The sequence below is a fragment of the Phyllobates terribilis genome, unplaced genomic scaffold (assembly GCF_046119375.1).
Source record: "Phyllobates terribilis strain yellow unplaced genomic scaffold, ASM4611937v1 Scaffold_5__5_contigs__length_657084704, whole genome shotgun sequence".
Classification (NCBI taxonomy): Eukaryota; Metazoa; Chordata; class Amphibia; order Anura; family Dendrobatidae; genus Phyllobates; species Phyllobates terribilis.
Window position 1 is genome coordinate 514,503,054 of NW_027362765.1, and position 23,924 is coordinate 514,526,977.

The window sequence follows — 23,924 nt, forward strand, 5'->3', positions numbered from 1 at the left end:
CCTAGAATATAAGACATATTTTCAGTTGTTTCACACTTTTTTGTTAAGTATATAATTCCACATGTGTTAATTCATAGTTTTGATGCCTTCATTGTGAATGTACAATTTTCATAGTCATGAAAATACAGAAAAATCTTTAAATGAGAAGGTGTGTCCAAACTTTTGGTCTGTACTGTATGTGCCCACGATGCAGAAATGCTCCGGATTTTTCCTGAGCATTTCTGCATCTCCCTGGCAGAAAAAACGCATTCAGATTGTGCATGTGTTTTTCCTGCCAGGGACATGCGGAAGTGAAGCATTCTTCACATGCATTTCCGCATGCGGGTTGTCAAGCGCTTTCCAAGCGATTTTAGCATCGCTTGGAAAGTGCTTGTCAACTTGGTCACACTATATAAATCCATGCAACCGGCATGGATTTATATAGTATGACCAAAAGAATGGTAAAAAATAAATATATACTTACCTTCTGATGGCCCGCGGTGTCCTTGTCTTGGCTTGCCGGCAGCTCGCGGTAGACTAAAGGAGCTGCCGACGTCAGCGGTCGCGTGACCCGTCACGTGACTAAATGACGCCATGGCAGGTCCTTGAGTCCACCGCGAGCTGCCGGCAAGCCGAGACAAGGACACCGGGGGCCATCAGAAGGTAATTATAATGTATATTTTTTATTTTATTCTTTTTTTTTTTTTTATTTTACAGGTTCTATGGTACCCGGGTCCGGAGGAGTCTCCTCTTCTCCAAACCCGGGTACCATCCACACATTGAAACGCATGGAATGCGCATCTGCAGATGCAATAATGCGGATTCCATGAGTTTTCTCAAACATAAGCTCACTGCTCCCCGGCCTCACGTCTTCTTGCATGCTGGGTGAGGGGTGCGCTCCTGCTAGATTGGAGTAGCTGCGTCCCTGGCCCAAGCTGTGCGCTCGCTAATGCCACTATTTGAGCCAGCTTTGCCTAAGCAACTTCAGAAGCAAAGTAGCCCTGAAGTTAGCTGAATCTGGAGCTAAAAGTGCACTTCACCGATCTGTCCAGAGCTTTATTGGAAATCATTTGCAAGCACTGCGCTGCTGTGGCCGATCACCTACAGAAGGCATTAGGCGATTAACAATAAAATGGAAAATCCCACCATTCTTGAGGACAGAGAAAAATGTTAATAACAAGTATAATTTGCAAAATTGCTTGTTTTTACAAGCACTTTACAATTTTACCCATAAAGAACATTGGAATAACCCATGTCTATGATGTGTATAGTGATGCAGCCATAATGATTTGTCTTTTTTATAATTATATTTTCAGCAAATCAGATGTTTCTGGAAATTCTGGGCTCCCCAGGAACGACACCGAGGTTTCATGGTCAGAATTTCAGAGTTGTGCTGGACTTTCTACGGAAAGCAGCTCAGTTTTGTCCTGGGGCTTTGATGTAAGAAATAAATGCTTTGTGTGTACAGAGCCTATGATTTTATTAGTCATCTGACATTGTATTACATGTGAACATCTAGTCTTTAGGTGCATATTGGTTCTCCCACACCTGAAATACCACCAATCATTTTTTAGGACTAGGCATAGTATGGCTGTGGACAAACCATCAAGACCACAGCATTTTATCCAAGAGTGTACCATAAATAAAAAAAGAATGTAAAAACCATAGAATCATTGCTAGGAGGAAATAAGTGAGTATTGCCACTCATTGAGCAGTACTTTGTAGATTATGCACTGGTTGGAGTTAATATCACACCACTGAAACCACGATGCAAGATGGAGAAGCTGGAGCTGAAATGATCTTCTGTGCCTCATTGGAGTACGTAATTATTCTAGAAGAAGTAACCCTACTCAGGATCTTTTTCTATTGCCAAAAAGCTTCTGTTAGTGCATAAGTCTACAGTCACACATTTTTTTTTATCCAATTTTTTTTTTTACTAAAGAGGTGAGTGTGTTCCAAAGTCAATAAAAAGACCCCAAGAAGGTCACATTTTTAGTCAAATTTATCTCTAAGTAACAGATCTGTGTGACATGGAAGCAAATCTGAATCATATCGAAAGCTTTCTAATTGGCATCTGTGTGTCACGGATCCCCATTGTCTTGTATGGGCGATTCTGATCCACAAGCACAGAGAATAGGACATGCATTGAATCGCACGGATCTGACACCCGAATCTATAATTTTCACGGATGTGTGAATAGATCTGTAAAACACTATGAGTCTTGGTGCTGTCCTAGGAAGAATTGGACAGCACATGGACATGTCACACGCATGTGTAAATGTAGCTTAACAGAGATATCCAGAAGGTCTATTTCTGCAGGGAAATGGATCCCTTCATCATCCTCATCCTTATCACATCTCCAAATTGGAGAGCATTATTAGGTCTGCCTATTTCCTATTTTACCATTAAATATGTTGTTACTAAGCTATTACATCAACATTTTTATCTTTTTAACTTTTTAATATATTGCAGTCATCATATTATAGAGCACTGTGTACTTACAGTTGTTCATTTTGCCTTTCTATTGTGCTAATTCATCTCTTTTCCATTAGGCATATGACATCATGTGATTAAAAACAGAATAGCTGAATCCTTCTGAGCTTTATGTAGAAACAGGAGGTCAATTTTCCCTGTATGAGTCATAAAACTCCCTGGCAGGGGGGAGGAGCGGACAGCTTTGGTCAGGAATTGAAGAAGGCAATGATTTCTGCAGGGACAAGAGACTTCCTGTTTCTACATAGAGCAGAGAAAAGAGAAGAATTATCTGGGTAGAAAGGCAGAATGAGCAATTGTAAGTACACAGTGCCATATAATATAATTGCAATATATTAAGAGGATAAAATCCTTGATGGGAGGAGTGCTTCTTTAATCTCAATTAAACCTGTTCTGACAACTACACATTTTATTTTTTTTTTCTCTTTTGGAATCCTAAAATGTGTTTGAGCCATTTATCTGCCTGTGAGGATGATAATCCCAAAAAGTCAATCTAATGTCTTTGCCTTTATTCTTACGCCTTCTACCTTCTGGAGGAAAGCTTTAGCTTAGACACTGACATTCATTATGCATGTCAGGGATCACCAACAGGCCACGACACCGGGGAGATCACGCAATATCTCACCTTGCCGTCACACTGTCAGTATTTCGTCCAGAATCACGAGCACACGATCCAGACTACTCACTACGTGGATATCGGCAAGCGACCAGTGAGCGTATGGCGTAACACCTCTGGGTTCCAAAGCCTGGAATCCGTGTTTACGCCTTCCGTACGATCACTGTCGGCTTCATGATAGCCCAATTATTATTATTCTCTGCCACCACCGGCCGAGTTTGAAATATAATACAGGCCTGGCCGGACGCCTGCGTTTTGGCAGCATGTATGGCTTCGGGGGATGGAACGATTCAATTTGATATTTAATCCAAAAAGGAGGCAGTGTTTAGGAAAAATATATACAAGAATGTTATAAAGGAGACATTAAAATTACATTAGCAGTTACATAAATTAAACAGGATAAAAAGGTGAAACTTACACTATAAAGTTTGCTGCGACGCCTAAGTATAGGTGGAGGAGGGGCTCCCCAGTTGATTATGCTGTTATCGAACAGGACCCGTTGCTTATAATTCTTATTCCCCCCTGGCAATGAGTGAGTCTGTACTGTCCATGGGTTCTTTTATACCTAAGGGGAGATTTACCCACAAGCCCCTTGTGGTGACATCATGTGGGCCGGTCTCCAGCCTGTACATTTTTATTAAAAACGCTAACTTCTGCGATAAGTCATCGCTCGTTGATCGCAGAAGCTTGCAAACTACGCCATTTTTTCTCTTATGATTTTATCTTCAGTTAGAGACCACGCATCGCATAGCTGCAGTCTGCTATTCTGGTGTTTTTGCGCTACAGCTCCCTGATTTGGCTTGCAACAATGAAAAACTATGTATGCATTCCTCGGCTGTTTCTGTCACTAGAAATATGGGTCCCATTATTATCAGACGCATGGAACTCACAATATTTTCATATTTCGTTTCGCAGTCGGATTGTCTGGAGATTTCTTTGTTAAGCTCGGGAAAGCAACTTTCCCGGTTACAAGCAAATTAGTGCAATCCTAATTACCCCCTGCGTGTTCCAGGGACAAGAGGCTCGCATCTTAGCGAAGTTTGGTGACACCTCTTGGCTGGCATTTATTTGTGTAAGGCCTTTTGGCTGTGGGTGATAATTTGCAGGAAGATACTGTATATTTTCATGGAGACAGCTCTCAAAAGATGGATAAGGGAGGGGGTGAATATCTATGTCAGGCAAATATGGAAGAACATTTTCCTGACATTAATATTTCCCTGACAATGCAGATAACCAGACAGTAATGAGATTAAGACGCCATGCTGTTACGGATTCTGACTGTGTCGTCTCGTTTGGCAGGAGTTTGACCAGGCCGCAACAAGACAAGTGCAGAAGATTTTTAAGCAGATTGATGAGCTGCTCTATGAGCAGAAAGCCAGTACACTCGTGGAAGGTCTGCAAGAAGAGTGCCAACAATGGACGTTGTCCTTCCCACATCTGCGGTATTTCACCCACTGCGATCTGATTGTTTCTCTGTCCTCTAGGACCGTGTTCCCCAACTCCAGTCCTCAAGGCCCGCCAACAGATCATGTTTTCAGGATTTCCTTAGTATTGCCCAGGTGATGGAATTCTTCCCTGTCCAGATGATGCAATTATCACCTGTGCAATACTATGGAAATCCTGAAAACATGACCTGTTGGTGGCTCTTGAGGACTGGAGTTGGGGCACACTGCTCTAGGACATTAAATCTGTAAAGAGATATCTCTGACATATAGCAGGTATGTAAGGGCATATCTGTGGATAATGGAGCTGGTCTGCTAATCCTGTCTATTTGTTTAGTGTAACCTTACACTTGAGACGGTCGTATTTCGTGGTCTGTATACGAACCAGAATGTACGGACTGACGATTGGTTTTCCGACCCGGAGTCACAGCCTCATATATGCCAATGAGGGTGTAACTTCGGATCAGGAGACCCGCAGTCAGCCTCTGCCACCAATACGTATACCATGAGACACCATCGTCTGAACCTGGCCTAAAAAACAGCCATCAAATTCATCACATTGGCTCATGCTGGATGATACATTTGGTGCATTTAGGCATCTACAGATTAGTTTATATGGTGACATTAGTTTGCACTAAACTTTGGGTGCAGTGTCGCATTTTTAAGCCAATTCTTTGTACAGTAAGATGCAAAATGAATCTAAATCACCTAATAAATGTTGTACACTACAGGTTTGCTAAGTTTCTGGCATATTTAGCGTAAAGGGAATCTATCATTAGGTTCAACCTTCCTAAGCCGTCTATATGGCCATGTAGGTCACAGGAAGCTGAATAACATGATACCTTAATATCTGTGATCCGATGTCTTATTCCAGAGAAATCCACATTTTTCTTCTATGTAAATCAGCTGTTCAGGCTATCGGCCGGACACTGATCTCCCTGAGAATCTGTCTCCAGAGCTTATTATAAATGAAAGGAGCCGATACCAGTGTGAGACATGTAATGACTGACAGTCTGCTCTCCTGATCTACATGTCTCACACTGGTAGTGCCCCTTTCATATAAAATAATCTCTGGAGGCAGATTCTCATGAACATCAGTGTTCGGCCCTTAACAGCTTGTTTACATATAAGAAAAATATGGATTTCTCTGGAATAAGACATCGGATCATAGATATCAAAGGATCATTTTATTCACTTTCCTATAGATGGTTTAGGAGGGCTGATCCTACTGACCGATTCCCTTTAATAAATCTCTGATATGAGGGATTAGGTGGATTACTATATTTGCTAGTGCAGAAGCAGCCAAAGAGTAGTAACCCTTCATAGCAAATTTCACACCTTAAAGGGAATCCGTCATCAGGTTTTGCCATGTAATCTGAGAGCAGAATGAAAGCTGCCAATCAGTTGTGATGGTGGGATTATACAAAGTTTATGAATATATAGGACTATATGGCAGCGGGTTTACTAGTCCCCTAGTGATAAAATGATTGTTTTGTTAGCAGGAGATTATCAAAACTACAGCAAGCAGCCCAGTCAGTTACACATCGCTGGAATCAGGGTTTCTGTCTCTATTATACACCTACCAGATTAGGTGACCAAAACCTGATAACAGATTCCATGTAAGAAATTCTCTTAAAAAGTATTCACCCCATCCACATTGATTATTGAATAACTTATTGTAGTATGAAAAAAATGTGTTTATTTGTTGCTTTAATGTGTTCATCTGGGTACATTTCAGAATACAAGGCAAACAGGTAGTGCCCCCTGCAGATCATGGTTACAGCTGGTACTGCAGTCATTCTGAAACTGCTGCTACAATACCCTTCAGTGCTACTCATGTAAAAGAGTCCAATGAGTAAGTATAGATTGCACACAAAGTAATGTATGCTATAAGTATGTGATGAATACATGGAAACCGTATGTCTTTTATTGTGCACTGACCACTTTTTTCCACAGGATGTGAGAATTCATATTAGGGCATGTGGATGACAGAAATCATTGAGATTCTCATTTTAGCTGTATTAGCTAGAGTCAGCAGACAGTTAAAAGGGGTGACCATTACCCGAAAAACCTCTTCTCAATCACCGTATTTCCCCCATGTAAAATAATAACACGTATACTCCTTTCAGCGACGTCAGCTCCTGCTCTCCCAGAGCTCAAATGACTTTGTTATATCACATGAGCCCTGCAGACAATAAGCGGCTGGTTCACTTTCTCTTAATTCAGACGGAGCTGACACCCAGAAGAACTGAGACCTGCTGCCCTCTGCCTTTCTCTGAACGTCAGTCACAACCGAAGGAAGTGAGGGAAGCAGATGCTGATTTGCTGCAGGGCTCGCGTGACATAATGTCACGCGAGCCATGGGAGTATAGACGCAGATGTCGCTGGAACAGCACCCACTCTGGAGGGGAGTATAGATGTTATTATTTTACATGGGGGAACTATAGTGATTGAGTAGTGGACACTCCCTTTAATTTTTTTTGTGACATTTCCTTTCAATATTTTCCAAAAATGATGTGTCCATATGTTATTTTAAAGGGGTTTTCCACTCTGGTATCCACATTACCAGTGGGAAGTTCACTCTATCAATGAAAGATAATGATAGTTACCGTTGGAATACACCCTCCATGCTCCTGCACTGCCACTCCAATGGCCTCCGCTGGACTGGAAGTGTTGGTGTCACAATCACCAGGGACCTGATCACTGATTGGCTGCAGAGTGAGGTGGCTGGTAGTCCTGACATCTCCATTTCCGATCTGTCGGAGTGGCAGTGTTGGAGCTGGGGTAGATTCTGGTGATAAGTTTGGCTGTTTTTGATGATCACGATTGTTGGCTTGTTTATGTGGGTCAAGAGGATTATCCTCTTGTCTAAGTGGATCTTTATATGTATGGACAAATGAAGTGGTATTATCCTGTATATCCGTACTTATGGTGTATTGTATATTCTAGGTTGGGGATTTTTGGCATCAGGTTTCCTATCTCCACCCCTAGTGACACCAGGGCCCCGGTGTCTTTTTCACTCTGTACTGATGAGGATGAAGATGGCAATGATGTGGGGGTGATAATGTCAGACGGTACAATGGAGGAATACTTGGCATTTGACAGTAGAGATAAGTGAGTATTTATAAGAGTGCCATATGGTGGGTGAAGAAGAACGGCATTTGGCATTAGTAATCTCTTCATATGTAATAATATAAAAAAAAAGAAATGTTTGTAAATCAAACAATAATTTGTACGGGGAGAAGGTTACAACTTTCTAATTTACTTTGTATTTCAATTAGTTTAACTTTAAAAATATTTGGTTGTTCACATTCGGACAATGTTCAGATTTTGTGAATTTTCGGTTACTCTAAAGAATAAAACACAACGATTGGGGTTTGTTGCAGATTTTTACTTTTCCATTTAAATCAATTGGGAAAATCTACAACAGATTAAAGGTACAACAACGTCAATTGATGCGGTGCGGATTGTAAATCTACAGCCAAGTTACACATGGATATTATTCAGCAGAGTGTGGACGATCACTTTGCTGCTACTAAAATATGCTGATGATTTGCATCTGAAAATATCTCAGCCAAAGAAATGTCCCCAAAAGAAACTTTGCATACTTGATGATTATGATTTTGTCCCTTAGGGATGATGAATTCTTTGAATGGCACAGAGTGACGTCCCTGGACAGTTTGAAGATGGGCTACCCCCCAATTTCCCCACAGTACTGCAAGAAGGCGGCCGTGCTGGCTTGCCTGTTCGATGATGTGTGGAAGGAAGTGGTGGCGTGTCTGGAGGAACTCGTTTGCCGACATTGGGAAGAATCCGTCACTGGTAAGAAAAGCGAAACAAAATCAGCCCTGTTTCTAAATTACTTACAACATTTCCAGTAATGTCTGTATAAAAGTAGCTCCTATTATTTAGTTCTCATTACTTATACAGTACCAACATATTCCGTAGCACTGTACAGACATTGTCACCATTCACATCAGCCCCTATTTCCAATATTAGTCAATCTAGTTTTTCCAATATTAGACACACTCAAATACAGTCCAATACATAGGAAACAAACTGGCCTTTTAGAGTATTTTAGGATGGGGGGGGGACCGAAGTATCTGGAGCAAATCCACGCAAACATTGGGAGGACATACAATCTCCATTATGGCGTTGTCTTTAATTGGATACAATCCCAGGGTCCCAAACCCTAAAACGGGGAAAGCATATGGTATTTAATGTCTTTTATACACTGTGTACTTACTTGGAGCTTGTCAATAATATACATACAACGGCCAGATAAGGGAAAGGAAGGGTGGAGGGGAGAGCAGGGCAGTGTTTCTCTGTACAGATGGGTGCATGTACATCTGCAGTTTTAGTTTACACTATGTATTCTCCAACGTATGTGTGTGTATATACTGTATAATATACAGTACAGACCAAAAGTTTGGACACACCTCATTTCAAGATTTTTCTGTATTTTCATGAGTATGAAAATTGTACATTCACACTGAAGGCATCAAAACTATGAATTAACACATGTGGAATTATATACTTAATAAAAAAGTGTGAAACAACTGAAAATATGTCTTATATTCTAAGTTCTTCAAAGTAGCCGCCTTTTTTGCTTTGATGACGGCTTTGCACACTCTTGGCATTCTCTTGATAAGCTTCAAGAGGCAGTCACCGGAAATGGTCTTCCAACAATCTTGAAGGAGTTCCCAGAGATGCTTAGCACTTGTTGGCCCTTTTGCCTTCACTCTGCGGTCCAGCTCACCCCAAACCATCTCGATTGGGTTCAGGTCTGGTGACTGTGGAGGCCAGGTCATCTGGAGTAGCACCCCATCACTCTCCTTATTGGTCAAATAGCCCTTACACAGCCTGGAGGTGTGTTTGGGGTCATTGTCCTGTTGAAAAATAAATGATGGTCCAACTAAACGCAAACCGGATGGAATAGCATGCCCCGCAAGATGCTGTGGTAGCCATGCTGGTTCAGTATGCCTTCAATTTTGAATAAATCCCCAACGGTGTCACCAGTAAAGCACCCCCACACCATCACACCTCCTCCATGCTTCACGGTGGGAACCAGGCATGTAGAGTCCATCCTTTCACCTTTTCTGCGTCGCACAAACACACAGTGGTTGGAACCAAAGATCTCAAATTTGGACTCATCAGACCAAAGCACAGATTTCCACTGGTCTAATGTCCATTCCTTGTGTTCTTTAGCCCAAACAAGTCTCTTCTGCTTGTTTCCTGTCCTTAGCAGTGGTTTCCTAGCAGCTATTTTTCCTGCTGCACAAAGTCTCCTCTTAACAGTTGTTGTAGAGATGTGTCTGCTGCTAGAACTCTGTGTGGCATTGACCTGGTCTCTAATCTGAGCTGCTGTTAACCTGCGATTTCTGTGGCTGGTGACTCGAATAAACTTATCCTCAGAAGCAGAGGTGACTCTTGGTCTTCCTTTCCTGGGGCGGTCCTCACGTGAGCCAGTTTCTTTGTAGCGCTTGATGGTTTTTGCAACTGCACTTGGGGACACTTTCAAAGTTTGCCCAATTTTTCGCACTGACTGACCTTCATTTCTTAAAGTAATGATGGCCTCTTGTTTTTCTTTACTTAGAATTTGTATTATGGCAAGAAAAAAGAAGCTATCAGCTGTGTATCCACCAGACTTCTGCACAACACAACTGATGGTCCCAACCCCAGTTATAAGGCAAGAAATCCCACTTATTAAACCTGACAGGGCACACCTGTGAAGTGAAAACCATTTCCGGTGACTACCTCTTGAAGCTCATCAAGAGAATGCCAAGAGTGTGCAAAGCAGTCATCAAAGCAAAAGGTGGCTACTTTGAAGAACCTAGAATAGAAGGCTACTTTGAAGAACCTAGAATATAAGACATATTTTCAGTTGTTTCACACTTTTTTGTTAAGTATATAATTCCACATGTGTTAATTCATAGTTTTGATGCCTTCAGTGTGAATGTACAATTTTCATAGTCATGAAAATACAGAAAAATCTTTAAATGAGAAGATGTGTCCAAACTTTTGGTCTGTACTGTATATATATTTTTATAACCAAAACTTGTGTGTGTGTATATGCACGCACGCATATTTATATATATATATATATATATATATATAATCTCTCATATTGCATAGTAATTCTTCTTGCCTTGATTTATGTTTTCAGATGACGACAGGCACGTCATAGCCATTAAGACCACAAGAATAGAAACGCTCAATCCGCATGCTCCACTCCAGCGTCTTCCATTGGTTCTCCCTCCTGTTTCACATTCCAAAATCCCCCCTATCTCCCCCAATCTGGTAAGAGAATTTACCGTATGAACCTCAAGATAGCCGTGAACATGAAACGACTGTACATCAGAAACCACTTTGCATTAGGAAAAAGTAGATAATGATGCCAGAAGTGTCTGCAAGTGGCTTTACTGTGTCTTCCAGGGCAAGAAAGGATCGGCATGTTGGCATCATAAGCATTATACTAGGTGCAGTCACTGCTCTCCTCTGAGCACTGCGTAGGGTGTTTCCGTCATGACCCCTGAAAAGCTGGATCCTGCCCGAAACCCCTAAAGAGCCAAAATATAGCCATTCGGCTATTATGGAGTCACTGTGGCCTCCGTCCTGGCAGTATTAGTCTTTTCAGAAATGCACAAAAACTTGGTCTGTCCATGTAAGTGTATAATAAAAGAGGATTACACAAGATTTGTTCTTCATTGAGTTTTATCATCCTCCTAAATCTAACTGATGAGTGGTAATGGACATGTAACTTAGCAAGAAATATAGTTTCCCCCATGGTTTGTCAGTCTGCCACATTTCCTGCATGATCCTAGGTCATTTTTATAGAAATACTGTAATGTACTAAGGGGTCAATCCTCCTCAGCTGCTTGCTGACTGACTCCATGCTCACTTAGCCAAGGGGGTGTATCTTAGTAAAATTTTTGTCCTGCTGCAGATGGACAAAAAATTGTAATATGAGACGAAATAGGATAAAGAGGAGTTAAGGGAGGGCTTGCTGGGATATTTGTCATTTTTTCCAGTAAGTAGGTTTAAATTCTATGAGCATTTCTCAACAAACTTTTATAGAGGTCAGAGGTTTGTTTTTCTAAAACACAGCTCTCGTTCCCCTCCATGGTTTCTGATATAAAACACCTTAGCATATTTATCAAGCTAAATACACCAGAATTCTGGTATTATTTGCACCAAAACCGTTGTCTTTTATGACCTTCACCATGGGTACGATGTGGTTTTAGATATTTTTTACGGCTTGTCCAACTAGAGGATGTGGCCTTACTGAAAAAAAGGTGTGCCGTAATGGCAAAGGGGCATGCCTTAATGTGTGGCACAATGCGCCCAAAAATGTACCCAAATTTTGGCACACATTTCTGGCTCAAAGTAAACTAACTTTTACTCCTAAAAATCAATTTTTAATCAAACTGTATGAAAAACTATGATATGCTATGATTTGGCGCACTGTAAGACTGTCTCGTCTACGTTTGCACTAAGAATTACATAGTTTTGATAAATATGACCCAAGATATTTTGGCTGCTTGTAGCCACCACTAGATGGAGCTTACTGGACATTGTTGCATACATAGAACTCAGTAATAAAAAACAGCATAAAGCTCCTGGTGGTGAGTGCAGACAGCCAGCAAAATATTGTTTAACCCCTTAACACCAGGGCGATTTTTTTAATTATTCCACTTTAATATTTTAAACCCCCAAGAGCCATAAGCTTTTTATTTTTTTATAGACGCACCAGTATTAGGGCTTGTTTTTAGCAGAACAAGTTGTAGTTTTGAATGACATAATTGATTTTAACATATGATGTACTTACTGAATAACGGGAAAAAAAATTCCAAGTGGGATGAAATGGTGGAAAAAATGCCATTCTGCCGTGATTTTTTGGGGTTTTGTCTTTACAGTGTTCTTTGTGCTGTAACTATGACCTGGAAACATGATTCTCCAGGACAGTACGACTACGACAATGCTAAACTTACAGATATTTTTTTAAATAAGAGGAGAAAAAAAAATTCGGAAGGTTAAATTATATTATAACAAACTAGCTATTGAACCCGTTCTACACCCGGATAGCGAGCATTTTTATTGGTATATGGTCTCACATCCTGGTATTTCTGCTTCCCCATCCTCGTATTTCTGCTGCCCCCATCCTGTCCCCACCATCCTATCCTGGTATGCATGGCACCCCTCATCCCTATCCTGGTATGCATGGCACCCCTCACCCCCAATCCTGGTATGCATGGCACCCCTCACCCCCAATCCTGGTATGCATGGCACCCCTTACCCCCAATCCTGGTATGCATGGCACCCCTCACCCCCAATCCTGGTATGCATGGCCCCTTCATACCCAATCCTGGTATGCATGGTACCCCTCATCCTTATCCTGGTATGCATGGCACCCCACCCCTCATCCTCATCCTGGAATGCATGGTACCCCTCATCCCTATCCTGGTGTGCATGGTACCCCTCATCCCTATCCTGGTATGCATAGCATCCCACCCCTCATCCTTATCCTGGAATGCATGGTACCCCTCATCCCTATCCTGGAATGCATGGCACCCCTCATCCCCAATCCTGGTATGTATGGCACCCCTCATCCCCAATCCTGGTATGTATGGCACCCCTCATCCCCAATCCTGGTATGCATGGCACCCTTCATCCCAAATCCTGGTATGCATGGCACCCCTCATTCCCAATCCTGGTATACATGGCACCCCTCATTCCAAATCTGGTATGCATGGCATCCCATCTCTCATCCTGGTATGCATGGCACCCCTCATTCCAAATCTGGTATACATGGCACCCCTCATCCCCCAATCCTGGTATGCATGGTACCCCTCATCCTTATTCTGGTATGTATGGCACCCCTCATCCTCCAATCCTGGTATGTATGGCCTCCTCGTCCCCCAATCCTGGTATGCATGGCACCCCATCCCTCATCCTGGTATGCATGGCACCCCTCACCCCCAATCCTGGTATGCATGGCACCCCTCACCCCCAATCCTGGTATGCATGGCCCCTTCGTACCCAATCCTAGTATGCATGGCACCCCACCCCTCATCCTCATCCTGGAATGCATGTTACCCCTCATCCCTATCCTGGTATGCATGGTACCCCTCATCCTTATTCTGGTATGTATGGCCTCCTCGTCCCCCAAACCTGGTATGCATGGCACCCCATCCCTCATCCTGGTATGCATGGTACCCCGCATTCCTATCCTGGTATGCATGGTACCCCTCATCCCTATTCTGGTATGTATGGTACCCCTCATCCTGGTATACATGGCACCCCTCATCCCAATTCTGGTATGTATGGCCACCTCATCCCAGAAACCTGGTATGCGTGATACCCAATCCCTCATCCTGGTATGTATGGCTCCCTCATCCCTATCCTGGTATGCATGGCCCCTTCATACCCAATACTGGTATGCATGGCACTCCTCATCCCTATCCTGGTATGTATGGTACCCCTCTTCCTGGTATGGATGGTACCCCTCATCCCTATCCTGGTATGCATGGCACCCCACCCCTCATCCTCATCCTGGAATGCATGTTACCCCTCATCCCTATCCTGGTATGCATGGTACCCCTCATCCCTATCCTGGTATGCATGGCATCCCACCCCTCATCCTCATCCTGGAATGCATGGTACCCCTCATCCCTATCCTGGTATGCATGGTACCCCTCATCCCTATCCTGGTATGCATAGTACCTCTCATTCCTATCCTTGTATGCATGGCCCCCTCATCCCCAATCCTGGTATGTATGGCACCCCTCATCCCCAATCCTGGTATGTATGGCACCCCTCATCCCCAATCCCGGTATGCATGGCACCCCTCATCCCCAATCCCGGTATGCATGACACCCCTCATCCCCAATCCTGGTATGCATGGCACCCTTCATCCCAAATCCTGGTATGCATGGCACCCCTCATCCCCAATCCCGGTATGCATGGCACCCCTCATCCCCAATCCCGGTATGCATGGCACCCTTCATCCCAAATCCTGGTATGCATGGCACCCTTCATCCCAAATCCTGGTATGCATGGCACCTCTCATTCCCAATCCTGGTATGCATGGCACCCCTCATTCCAAATCTGGTATGTATGGCATCCCATCTCTCATCCTGGCATGCATGGCACCCCTCATCCCCCAATCCTGGTATGCATGGTACCCCTCATCCTTATTCTGGTATGTTTGGCACCCCTCGTCCCCCAATCCTGGTATGTATGGCCTCCTCGTCCCCCAATCCTGGTATGCATGGCACCCCATCCCTTATCCTGATGTGCATGACATGCCTCATCCCCAATCCTGGTATGTATGGCTCCCTCATCCCTATCCTGGTATGCATGGCCCCTTCATACTCAATCCTGGCATGCATGGCACTCCTCATCCCTATCCTGGTATGTATGGTACCCCTCTTCCTGGTATGGATGGTACCCCTCATCCCTATCCTGGTATGCATGGCACCCCACCCCTCATCCTCATCCTGGAATGCATGTTACCCCTCATCCCTATCCTGGTATGCATGGTACCCCTCATCCCTATCCTGGTATGCATAGCATCCCACCCCTCATCCTCATCCTGGAATGCATGGTACCCCTCATCCCTATCCTGGTATGCATGGTACCCCTCATCCCTATCCTGGTATGCATAGTACCTCTCATTCCTATCCTGGTATGCATGGCCCCCTCATCCCCAATCCTGGTATGCATGGCACCCCTTATCCCCAATCCTGGTATGCATGGCACCCCTTATCCCCAATCCTGGTATGTATGGCACCCCTCATCCTCAATCCCGGTATGCATGGCACCCCTCATCCCCAATCCCGGTATGCATAGTTTATAGTTTATAAGGCCGAAAAAAGACAAGCGTCCATCCAGTTCAGCCTATTTCTTGTGCACTGCAGCTATTCCGCAGCGTTGATCCAGGGGAAGGGAAAAAAAAACAAAACATGCGGTATAAGCCAATTTACATCATTGAGGAAAAATTCACTTCCCAACACCAATCTGGCAGTCAGATTAAATCCCTGGATTAATTAACTAAGCATAAGATGTAATTTTATTGTTCTCAAGAAAGGCGTCCAGGCCTCTCTTGAACTCATTAAGTGAGTTGGACATCACCACTTCCTCTCCCAGAGAGTTCCAGAGTCTCACAGCTCTGACCGTAAAGAATCCCCTTCTATGCTGGTGCAGGAACCTCCTTTCCTCCAGACACATAGTGTGCCCCCTCGTCTTTGTCACCATCCTTGGTATAAGCAGGTCATGGGAGAGATCTCTGTACTGCCTCCTGATGTATTTATACATGTTTATGAGGTCTCCCCTAAGCCTTCTCTTTTCCAACGTAAATAGGCCTAATTTTGACAACCTCTCTGGGTATTCTAGTCCCTCCATTCCCTTTATTACCTTAGTCGCCCTCCTTTGTACCCTCTCTAGCTCCAATATGTCTTTCCTGAGCACCGGAGCCCAGAACTGTGCACAATATTCTAAGTGCGGCCTTACCAGCGCTTTATACAGAGGAAGAACAATGTTCTCATCATATGCCCCTATTCCTCTTCTGATGCATGCCATGACTCTATTTGCCTTCGCAGCTGCTGCCTGACACTGGGCACTCCAATTTAATTTGCTATTAACCAAGACGCCCAGGTCCTTCTCCATGTCAGATTTCCCCAACGGTTTCCCATTTAATATGTATGGGTGACTGCTGTTTTTCTTTCCCATGTGCATGACCTTACATTTATCGGCATTGAACCCCATTTGCCATTTTTTGGCCCAACTCCCCAATTTATCTAAATCCTCCTGTAGCTGTGCCCTATCCTCATCTGTATTAACTACTTTACAAAGTTTAGTATCATCTGCAAATATTGCTATTTTACTATGCAACCCTTCCACTAGATCATTAATAAATATATTAAATAATATAGGGCCCAAGACAGACCCTTGAGGCACCCCGCTAGTAACCCTGACACACCCTGAGCTTACTCCATTGATAACCACCCTCTGCTTTCTATCACTCAGCCAGCTATTTACCCACTTGCACACATTATCCCCCAGACCAAGCATTCTCATTTTATATACCAACCTTTTGTGTGGCACGGTATCAAACGCTTTGGAGAAGTCAAGGTATACAACATCCACTGACTCTTCCCGGTCCAGCTGAGAGCTCACCTCCTCGTAGAAGGCCATCAGGTTTGTTTGGCAGGAGCGATCCCTCATGAATCCATGTTGATATGGAGTTAGACAGTTATTATCATTAAGATATTCTACAATAGCATCTCTAAGAAATCCTTCAAACAATTTACCCACAACAGACGTTAAGCTGACTGGTCTATAGTTCCCAGGGTCACTTTTAGACCCCTTTTTGAATATTGGTACCACATTTGCTTGGCGCCAGTCTAGTGGGACAGTCCCTGTCCATAAAGAGTGCTTGAATAAAAGATACAGCGGTCTGTCTATCACATTACTTAATTCTTTTAGTACCCGGGGGGTGTTTGTCATCTGGGCCTGGTGACTTGTCTATTTTGATATTATTTAGGCGTTTCTGAACTTCCTCCTGGGTTAGGTGGGTGATATTTAGCGGAGGGTTTACTTTATCACTCTGCATTTCCTCCGATAAATTGTTTTCTTTTGTGAAAACAGTGGAGAAGAAGCTATTGAGTAGGTTTCCTTTACCCTCATCGCCCTCTATGATTTTACCCAGGTTATTTTTCAATGGGCCAACTCCATCAGTTTTAATCCTTTTACTGTTTATATAGTTAAAGAACAGTTTGGGATTCTTTTTACTTTCCTTGGCAATTAGTCTCTCTGTCTCCTCTTTTGCTATTCTTATTTGTTTCTTACAGATTTTGTTTTTTTCCCTATAAGATATTAGCGCTTCCTCGCTGCCTTCTTGTTTACGTTTACCGAAAGCCCTTTTTTGTTTTTCATTGCCCTCTTGACTTCCTTATTTAGCCACATTGGCTTCCTCCTATTCCTAGCCCTTTTATTCCCATAAGGTATGTACCTTCTACAGTGACTATGTAGGACTGTTTTGAAAATTTCCCATTTTCTATCCGTGCTCCTATTACTGAAGATACTATCCCAGTCTATAAGGTGAAGGGCATCTCTTAGCTGATCAAACTTTGCCCTCCTGAAGTTCAGTGTTTTTGTGACTCCCTTGCTGGGCACCCTACTGAAGCACATGTGGAATTGTATAATGTGGTGGTCACTATTTCCCAGGTGCCCCCCGACCTGCACCTCAGTTATTCTGTCTGGCCTGTTAGTTAATATTAAGTCTAAAAGGGCCGTCCCTCTAGTTGGTTCCTGCACAAGTTGTGACAAATAATTGTCTTTGATAATTGACAGAAACCTGTTTCCTTTCTGAGATCTACAGCTTTCGGTTTCCCAGTCTATATCGGGGTAGTTGAAGTCCCCCATAATAATCACCTCGTTATTTTTTGCTACTTCGTCTATTTGTCTCATTAATAGACTTTCCGTGGCTTCTGCTATATTTGGTGGTTTATAACAGACTCCTATGATAATTTTATTATTGTTTTTTGCCCCATGTATCTCCACCCATAAGGACTCGACCTCCTCATTTCCCTCCCATACATCCTCCCGTATTGTAGGCTTTAGACACGTCTTTACATATAGACAGACTCCACCCCCTTTCCGACTTCTTCGATCCCTTCTAAACAGACTGTAACCCTGTAAGTTAACTGCCCAGTCATAGCTTTCATCTAACCATGTCTCGGTTATTCCCACTATGTCATAGTTACCTGTAGATATTTCTGCTTCCAGTTCATCCATCTTGTTTGTCAGGCTCCTGGCATTTGCTAGCACGCAGTTTACACGATTTTGTTTTGTTCCAATCTTCTCCCTGTGGATTGTATTTGCAATTTTCTTACCTCCCTTCCAAGTATCTTGTCTTGGACCTTCTTTGTCGCACTTCATATCTTTCATTAGTATGTTCTCTGGTTGCATGTTCGTGTCTGGCGTTTTTCTTCCCATCCCCTCTTCTTCTAGTTTAACGCCCTCCTGATGAGTGTTGCGAGTCTCCTGGCGAATGTGTGGGGGTGCATGGCACCCCTCATTCCAAATCTGGTATGCATGGCATCCCATCTCTCATCCTGGTATGCATGGCACCCCTCATTCCAAATCTGGTATACATGGCACCCCTCATCCCCCAATCCTGGTATGCATGGTACCCCTCATCCTTATTCTGGTATGTATGGCACCCCTCATCCCCCAATCCTGGTATGTATGGCCTCCTCGTCCCCCAATCCTGGTATGCATGGCACCCCATACCTTATCCTGATGTGCATGACATGCCTCATCCCCAATCCTGGTATGTATGGCTCCCTCATCCCTATCCTGGTATGCATGGCCCCTTCATACCCAATCCTGGTATGCATGGCACTCCTCATCCCTATCCTGGTATGTATGGTACCCCTCTTCCTGGCATGGATGGTACCCCTCATCCCTATCCTGGTATGCATGGCACCCCACCCCTCATCCTCATCCTGGAATGCATGTTACCTCTCATTCCTATCCTGGTATGCATGGCCCCCTCATCCCCAATCCTGGTATGCATGGCACCCCTCATCCCCAATCCTGGTATGCATGGCTCCCCTCATCCCCAATCCTGGTATGTATGGCACCCCTCATCCCCAATCCCGGTATGCATGGCACCCCTCATCCCCAATCCCGGTATGCATGGCACCCTTCATCCCAAATCCTGGTATGCATGGCACCCCTCATTCCCAATCCTGGTATGCATGGCACCCCTCATTCCCAATCCTGGTATGCATGGCACCCCTCATTCCAAATCTGGTATGCATGGCATCCCATCTCTCATCCTGGTATGCATGGCACCCCTCATTCCAAATCTGGTATACATGACACCCCTCATCCCCCAATCCTGGTATGCATGGTACCCCTCATCCTTATTCTGGTATGTATGGCACCCATCATCCCCCAATCCTGGTATGTATGGCCTCCTCGTCCCCCAATCCTGGTATGCATGGCACCCCATCCCTCATCCTGGTATGCATGGCACCCCTCACCCCCAATCCTGGTATGCATGGCACCCCTCACCCCCAATCCTGGTATGCATGGCCCCTTCATACCCAATCCTGGTATGCATGGCACTCCTCATCCCTATCCTGGTATGTATGGTACCCCTCTTCCTGGTATGGATGGTACCCCTTATCCCTATCCTGGTATACATGGCACCCCTCATCCCAATTCTGGTATGTATGGCCACCTCATCCCAGAAACCTGGTATGCATGATACCCAATCCCTCATCCTGGTATGCATGGCACGCCCCATCCCCAATCCTGGTATGTATGGCTCCCTCATCCCTATCCTGGTATGCATGGCACACCATCCCTTATCCTGATGTGCATGACATGCCTCATCCCCAATCCTGGTATGTATGGCTCCCTCATCCCTATCCTGGTATGCATGGCACCCCACCCCTTATCCTGGTGTGCATGGCACGCCCCATCCCTTATCCTGGTATGCATGGCACCCCATCCCTTATCCTGGTATGCATGGTATCCCTCATCCCTATTCTGGTATGCCTTTTACCCCTCATCCTGGTATGCATGGCACTCCATCCCTCATCCTGGTATGCATGGTACCCCTCATCCCCAATCCTGGTATGCATTGTACCCCTCATCCCCAATCCTGGTATGCATGGTCCCCTCACCCCCCAATCCTGGTATGCATGGTCCCCTCACCTCCCCAATCCTGGTATGTATGGCACCCCTCACCCCTTTCACTCTGCACACATACAAAAAAATAAACACTTATACTCACCTTTCTTCCCTGTGCTCCAGCGCTGCTGTGTCCTGTTCTGCTGGAGGCCGGGGGAGGAGTGCGGCGCCGGAGTACGCGCGTGCCCATACCGTGCTGTCCGGCGCCATTTTGCTGAAGACACACTGCAAATGTGTCTCCAGTAAAATGGTGCCGGATAGCGCTATGCACATGCGCCGAATCAGACTCCTCACTCATGCCTTGGTCTCCGGCGAAGAGAGGCAACGCTCCTTCTGGTCAGGTAAGTACGGCGCCATACACACTCCTCTTACCTGTAACGGCTCCATACATGCTTCTGTCTGGAGCCAGACTGCGCAGGCGTGTCGCGCTCTATAAAGGCTTCAGACAGAGACATGCATCTCCCGTTATATTATAGATATACAGTATATATCTCATACACACCGTTTACTTAAGGGGCTTGAACCTGCAATCGTCAGTTCTCTTATACTATATACTGAAATGCCACATCCTATGGCTGAGCTTTAACCCCTTTCTGACATTGTCAGTAATAGTATGTCCCTGTGCCCTGGGCCTTTTGGGCCAGGTATGTACTATTACGACAATACGATCACGCCCGCACACAGGCTGTTAGAATCAGCTGATACCCGGCACTCAGTGCCAGGAGCGTTGCACTCACCGCTCCCGGCACTTTCACCCCCTAAATGGTGCGATCGCAGCATTTAGCGAGTTAGCAGGGGGACAGATGCCCCCCTGCTCTCTTGGATCGGAGACCCCGCGCTGTCAGCAATGGGGGCCTTCAACAGGCCCATGGCTACCATGGTAACCTATCAGTGCCTCACGATTGCATCGCAATAGAGCCAGTGCGCTCATTGATAGCGGCATATAAATGGATGATGGCAGTGATTGGCTCTCAACTTCGGCCACTTATTGGAGACACATAAGAAAGAGCTAAGTAATACAGCTGGCATCTACCGTCTGTGGAGGGAGCTCAGCTGTCATTTTGCTTTAAGAAGTTAAAGTAGCAAACACATAGTCTGCACAGAATGCTCACTTAGGTCTAAGACTAAAATATTGTTTGGATGTGTTTGCAGGTGAATCGTTCTCAAGCGGGAAGTATCATTCATCAACGGAACCTGAATGATTTAATGATGATTCATGGAATCCCATTACAGCAGAGGAACACACATCTGATGGAGAAAGTCCTGTGAGTACGACAGTGCAGCCCTCATCAGAGCTCACCGGCTGCTATCTCTCCTGTAGCCCAGTGTTCAGGTCTGAGTTACAGACTTTCTCTAAAGATATCCTCAACTGGCATGTGAATCTATTTAGTGAACCTGCCATTAGATTCATGCTGCCTGAACCATGGGCGGAACGAATCATAACCTGGCTGCGCGACTGCAATCCGGTATGTTTTATTCCAAAACACTGGAACTTTTCAGAGAAAACCTAGATTGAAAAGCCGGCCGGAAACTATGGGGAGAGATCTGAGTAGTCCAGCGTCACGGCCGTCTTCTCCCTGCCCAGCTCCATTTAATTGACTGAACTTTCCCAAACATAAGGCGATATCTGTTAATTTCTGAAATGCCACAGCTACATAATTGAATATGATCTGATCTACAGTGTTACAGAGCTGTGGTGTTTCACTCCATACACTATATTTAGCTGTCGCAAGAGCTAATAACAGCTGATCTCGGGGTTCCAGGTGTTTCTCCCTCTCATGTGATATTGAAAGTAGTAGACAACCCCTTCAAAGGGAACCTGTCAGTGAAAAAACGGTACACAACAGTCAGCACGCACTACACAGTAAATGTGGTTTAATCACTCCCTCTGCTCGATGACTGACATTGTGTTGTGCATTATATTTGCAGGATGTCTGCAGAGCAGGATGTCAGTCACAAAGCGCTGACTGATCACTGCCCCAGAGCCGCCCCAATAACTGGAAACAGCAGCTGCAGGGAGAATAGAACTTTACTTTCTTCCTGTAGCCTCAATTGCTGCACATGCTTGAAATGGTATTGTCACGCAAGGTGTGGGAAAGATTTAGTGCAACACAGAGGGAAGAGGGAAAGGGGGGAGTGGAGACCTCCTAGTCTGGTCTAGTGTCACACTGTCTCAACTACCTCCCTGTATTGGCTCTTCACCAATCACCGCACGCTTACCTCGCCCTGACTTTCCCTGATGTATGGCTAAGGCTAGGGAAGGGAGGAGATGAGCACTAGTCGACCTCCACTAAACTCTATAGACAACAAGGGTAGACAAACGGGGGAATTGCTTAGCTTTAGACAACTCAAGACGAATGCGCACACAGCCTCAAGCTCCAGAGAGGACGAAGTACTGCTCTTGCTAAAGCCTCACAAGTAGTAATGAATATTGCCGGCACCTCCCTCTCAGACACACCAGGTATTTACCAGGCCAGGAAGGTGGCTGCTGGGTCCTAGAGACAGCTAGCTTCTAAGAAGATATCTGTAATGCCAAACATAGAGATCTCTTACAACCAACTGCAGGGCGACTGTTTGTCACCTCTGACACAACCATGACAGTACCCCCCCCCTTCCTGTAGGAGTAGCCTCCGGACACTCAGGGGTGGGTTTCTCAGGAAAAGAGATGTGGAATGAGCGAACCAATCTGGGAGCGTTCACCTCTGACACTGAAACCCACATCCTCTCCTCTGGACTATAGACTTTCCAGTGCACCAAGTATTGTAGATTATGACGTTGGAGACGAGAATCTACAATCATTGAAATCTGGAACTCCAGACTACCATCAACCATTACTGGAGACGATGGTAGAGGTGAGAGCTCAAGAGGTTCCACATACTTCTTGAGTAAGGACCTGGGGAACACATTGTGGACCTTAAGGGCCTGAGGAAGTTCAAGACAAAATGCTGCTGGGTTAATGACGGCGGAGGTTTTATAGCGACGAATAAACCTAGGTCCCAGCTTCCAAGAAGGAACTCTCAATCTTTTATTCCTGGTAGACAGCCTCACAAAGTCATTCACATTCAGGTCCGGACCTGGCAAGCGTTTTCTGTCAGCCGTACATTTATACCTGTCTGCCATGATCTTTAAATTACTCAGCACACCCTGCCATACCGAGGAGAGCGACAAAGCAAACCGTTCCTCCTCAGGAACTTCTGAAGCTCCTCCCCCACTAAAGGTACCAAATTGTGAGTGATAACCATATGCACCGAAGAACCGTGACCTGCCAGTAGCTTCTTGACTATGATTATTAATGGCAAATTCTGCCAGCGGTAAGTAGGATGCCCAATTCTCCTGATTTTCGGAAACTAAACACCTGAGGTAGGTCTCCAAATTCTGATTGACACGCTCGGTCTGTCCATTCGACTGAGGGTGGAAGGCAGAGGAAAAGGACAGCTGTACGCCCCAGTCGAGAACAGAATGCCTTCCAGAACTTGGAAACAAACTGGGTCCCCCGATCTGACACCACATCGGAGGGAACCCCGTGAAGCGTCACGATCTCATTTATGAACACCCGAGCAAGTGTCTTGGCATTTGGAAGTGCAGGCAATGCTCAAAATGAACCATTTTACTGAACCTATCTACTACCATCAAAACCACCGTTTTGCCTGCAGAAACCGGTAGGTCAGTAATAAAATCCATGGACA

General features: G+C 44.8%; 1 protein-coding gene across 2 annotated transcripts in view; it reads left to right on the forward strand.

Annotated features, from left to right (window-relative positions):
- The window catches only part of FAM149B1 (family with sequence similarity 149 member B1), a 97,851-nt gene that overhangs the window by 3,644 nt on the left and 70,283 nt on the right, over positions 1-23,924 (forward strand). For both annotated transcript variants that reach the window (XM_073685666.1, XM_073685667.1), the window contains exons 4-10: positions 1,296-1,419; positions 4,388-4,530; positions 6,269-6,385; positions 7,480-7,644; positions 8,165-8,352; positions 10,697-10,830; positions 21,391-21,503. In XM_073685666.1, coding sequence (XP_073541767.1) covers positions 1,296-1,419; positions 4,388-4,530; positions 6,269-6,385; positions 7,480-7,644; positions 8,165-8,352; positions 10,697-10,830; positions 21,391-21,503 — 984 coding nt within the window. The remainder of the gene's footprint in view (positions 1-1,295; positions 1,420-4,387; positions 4,531-6,268; positions 6,386-7,479; positions 7,645-8,164; positions 8,353-10,696; positions 10,831-21,390; positions 21,504-23,924) is intronic.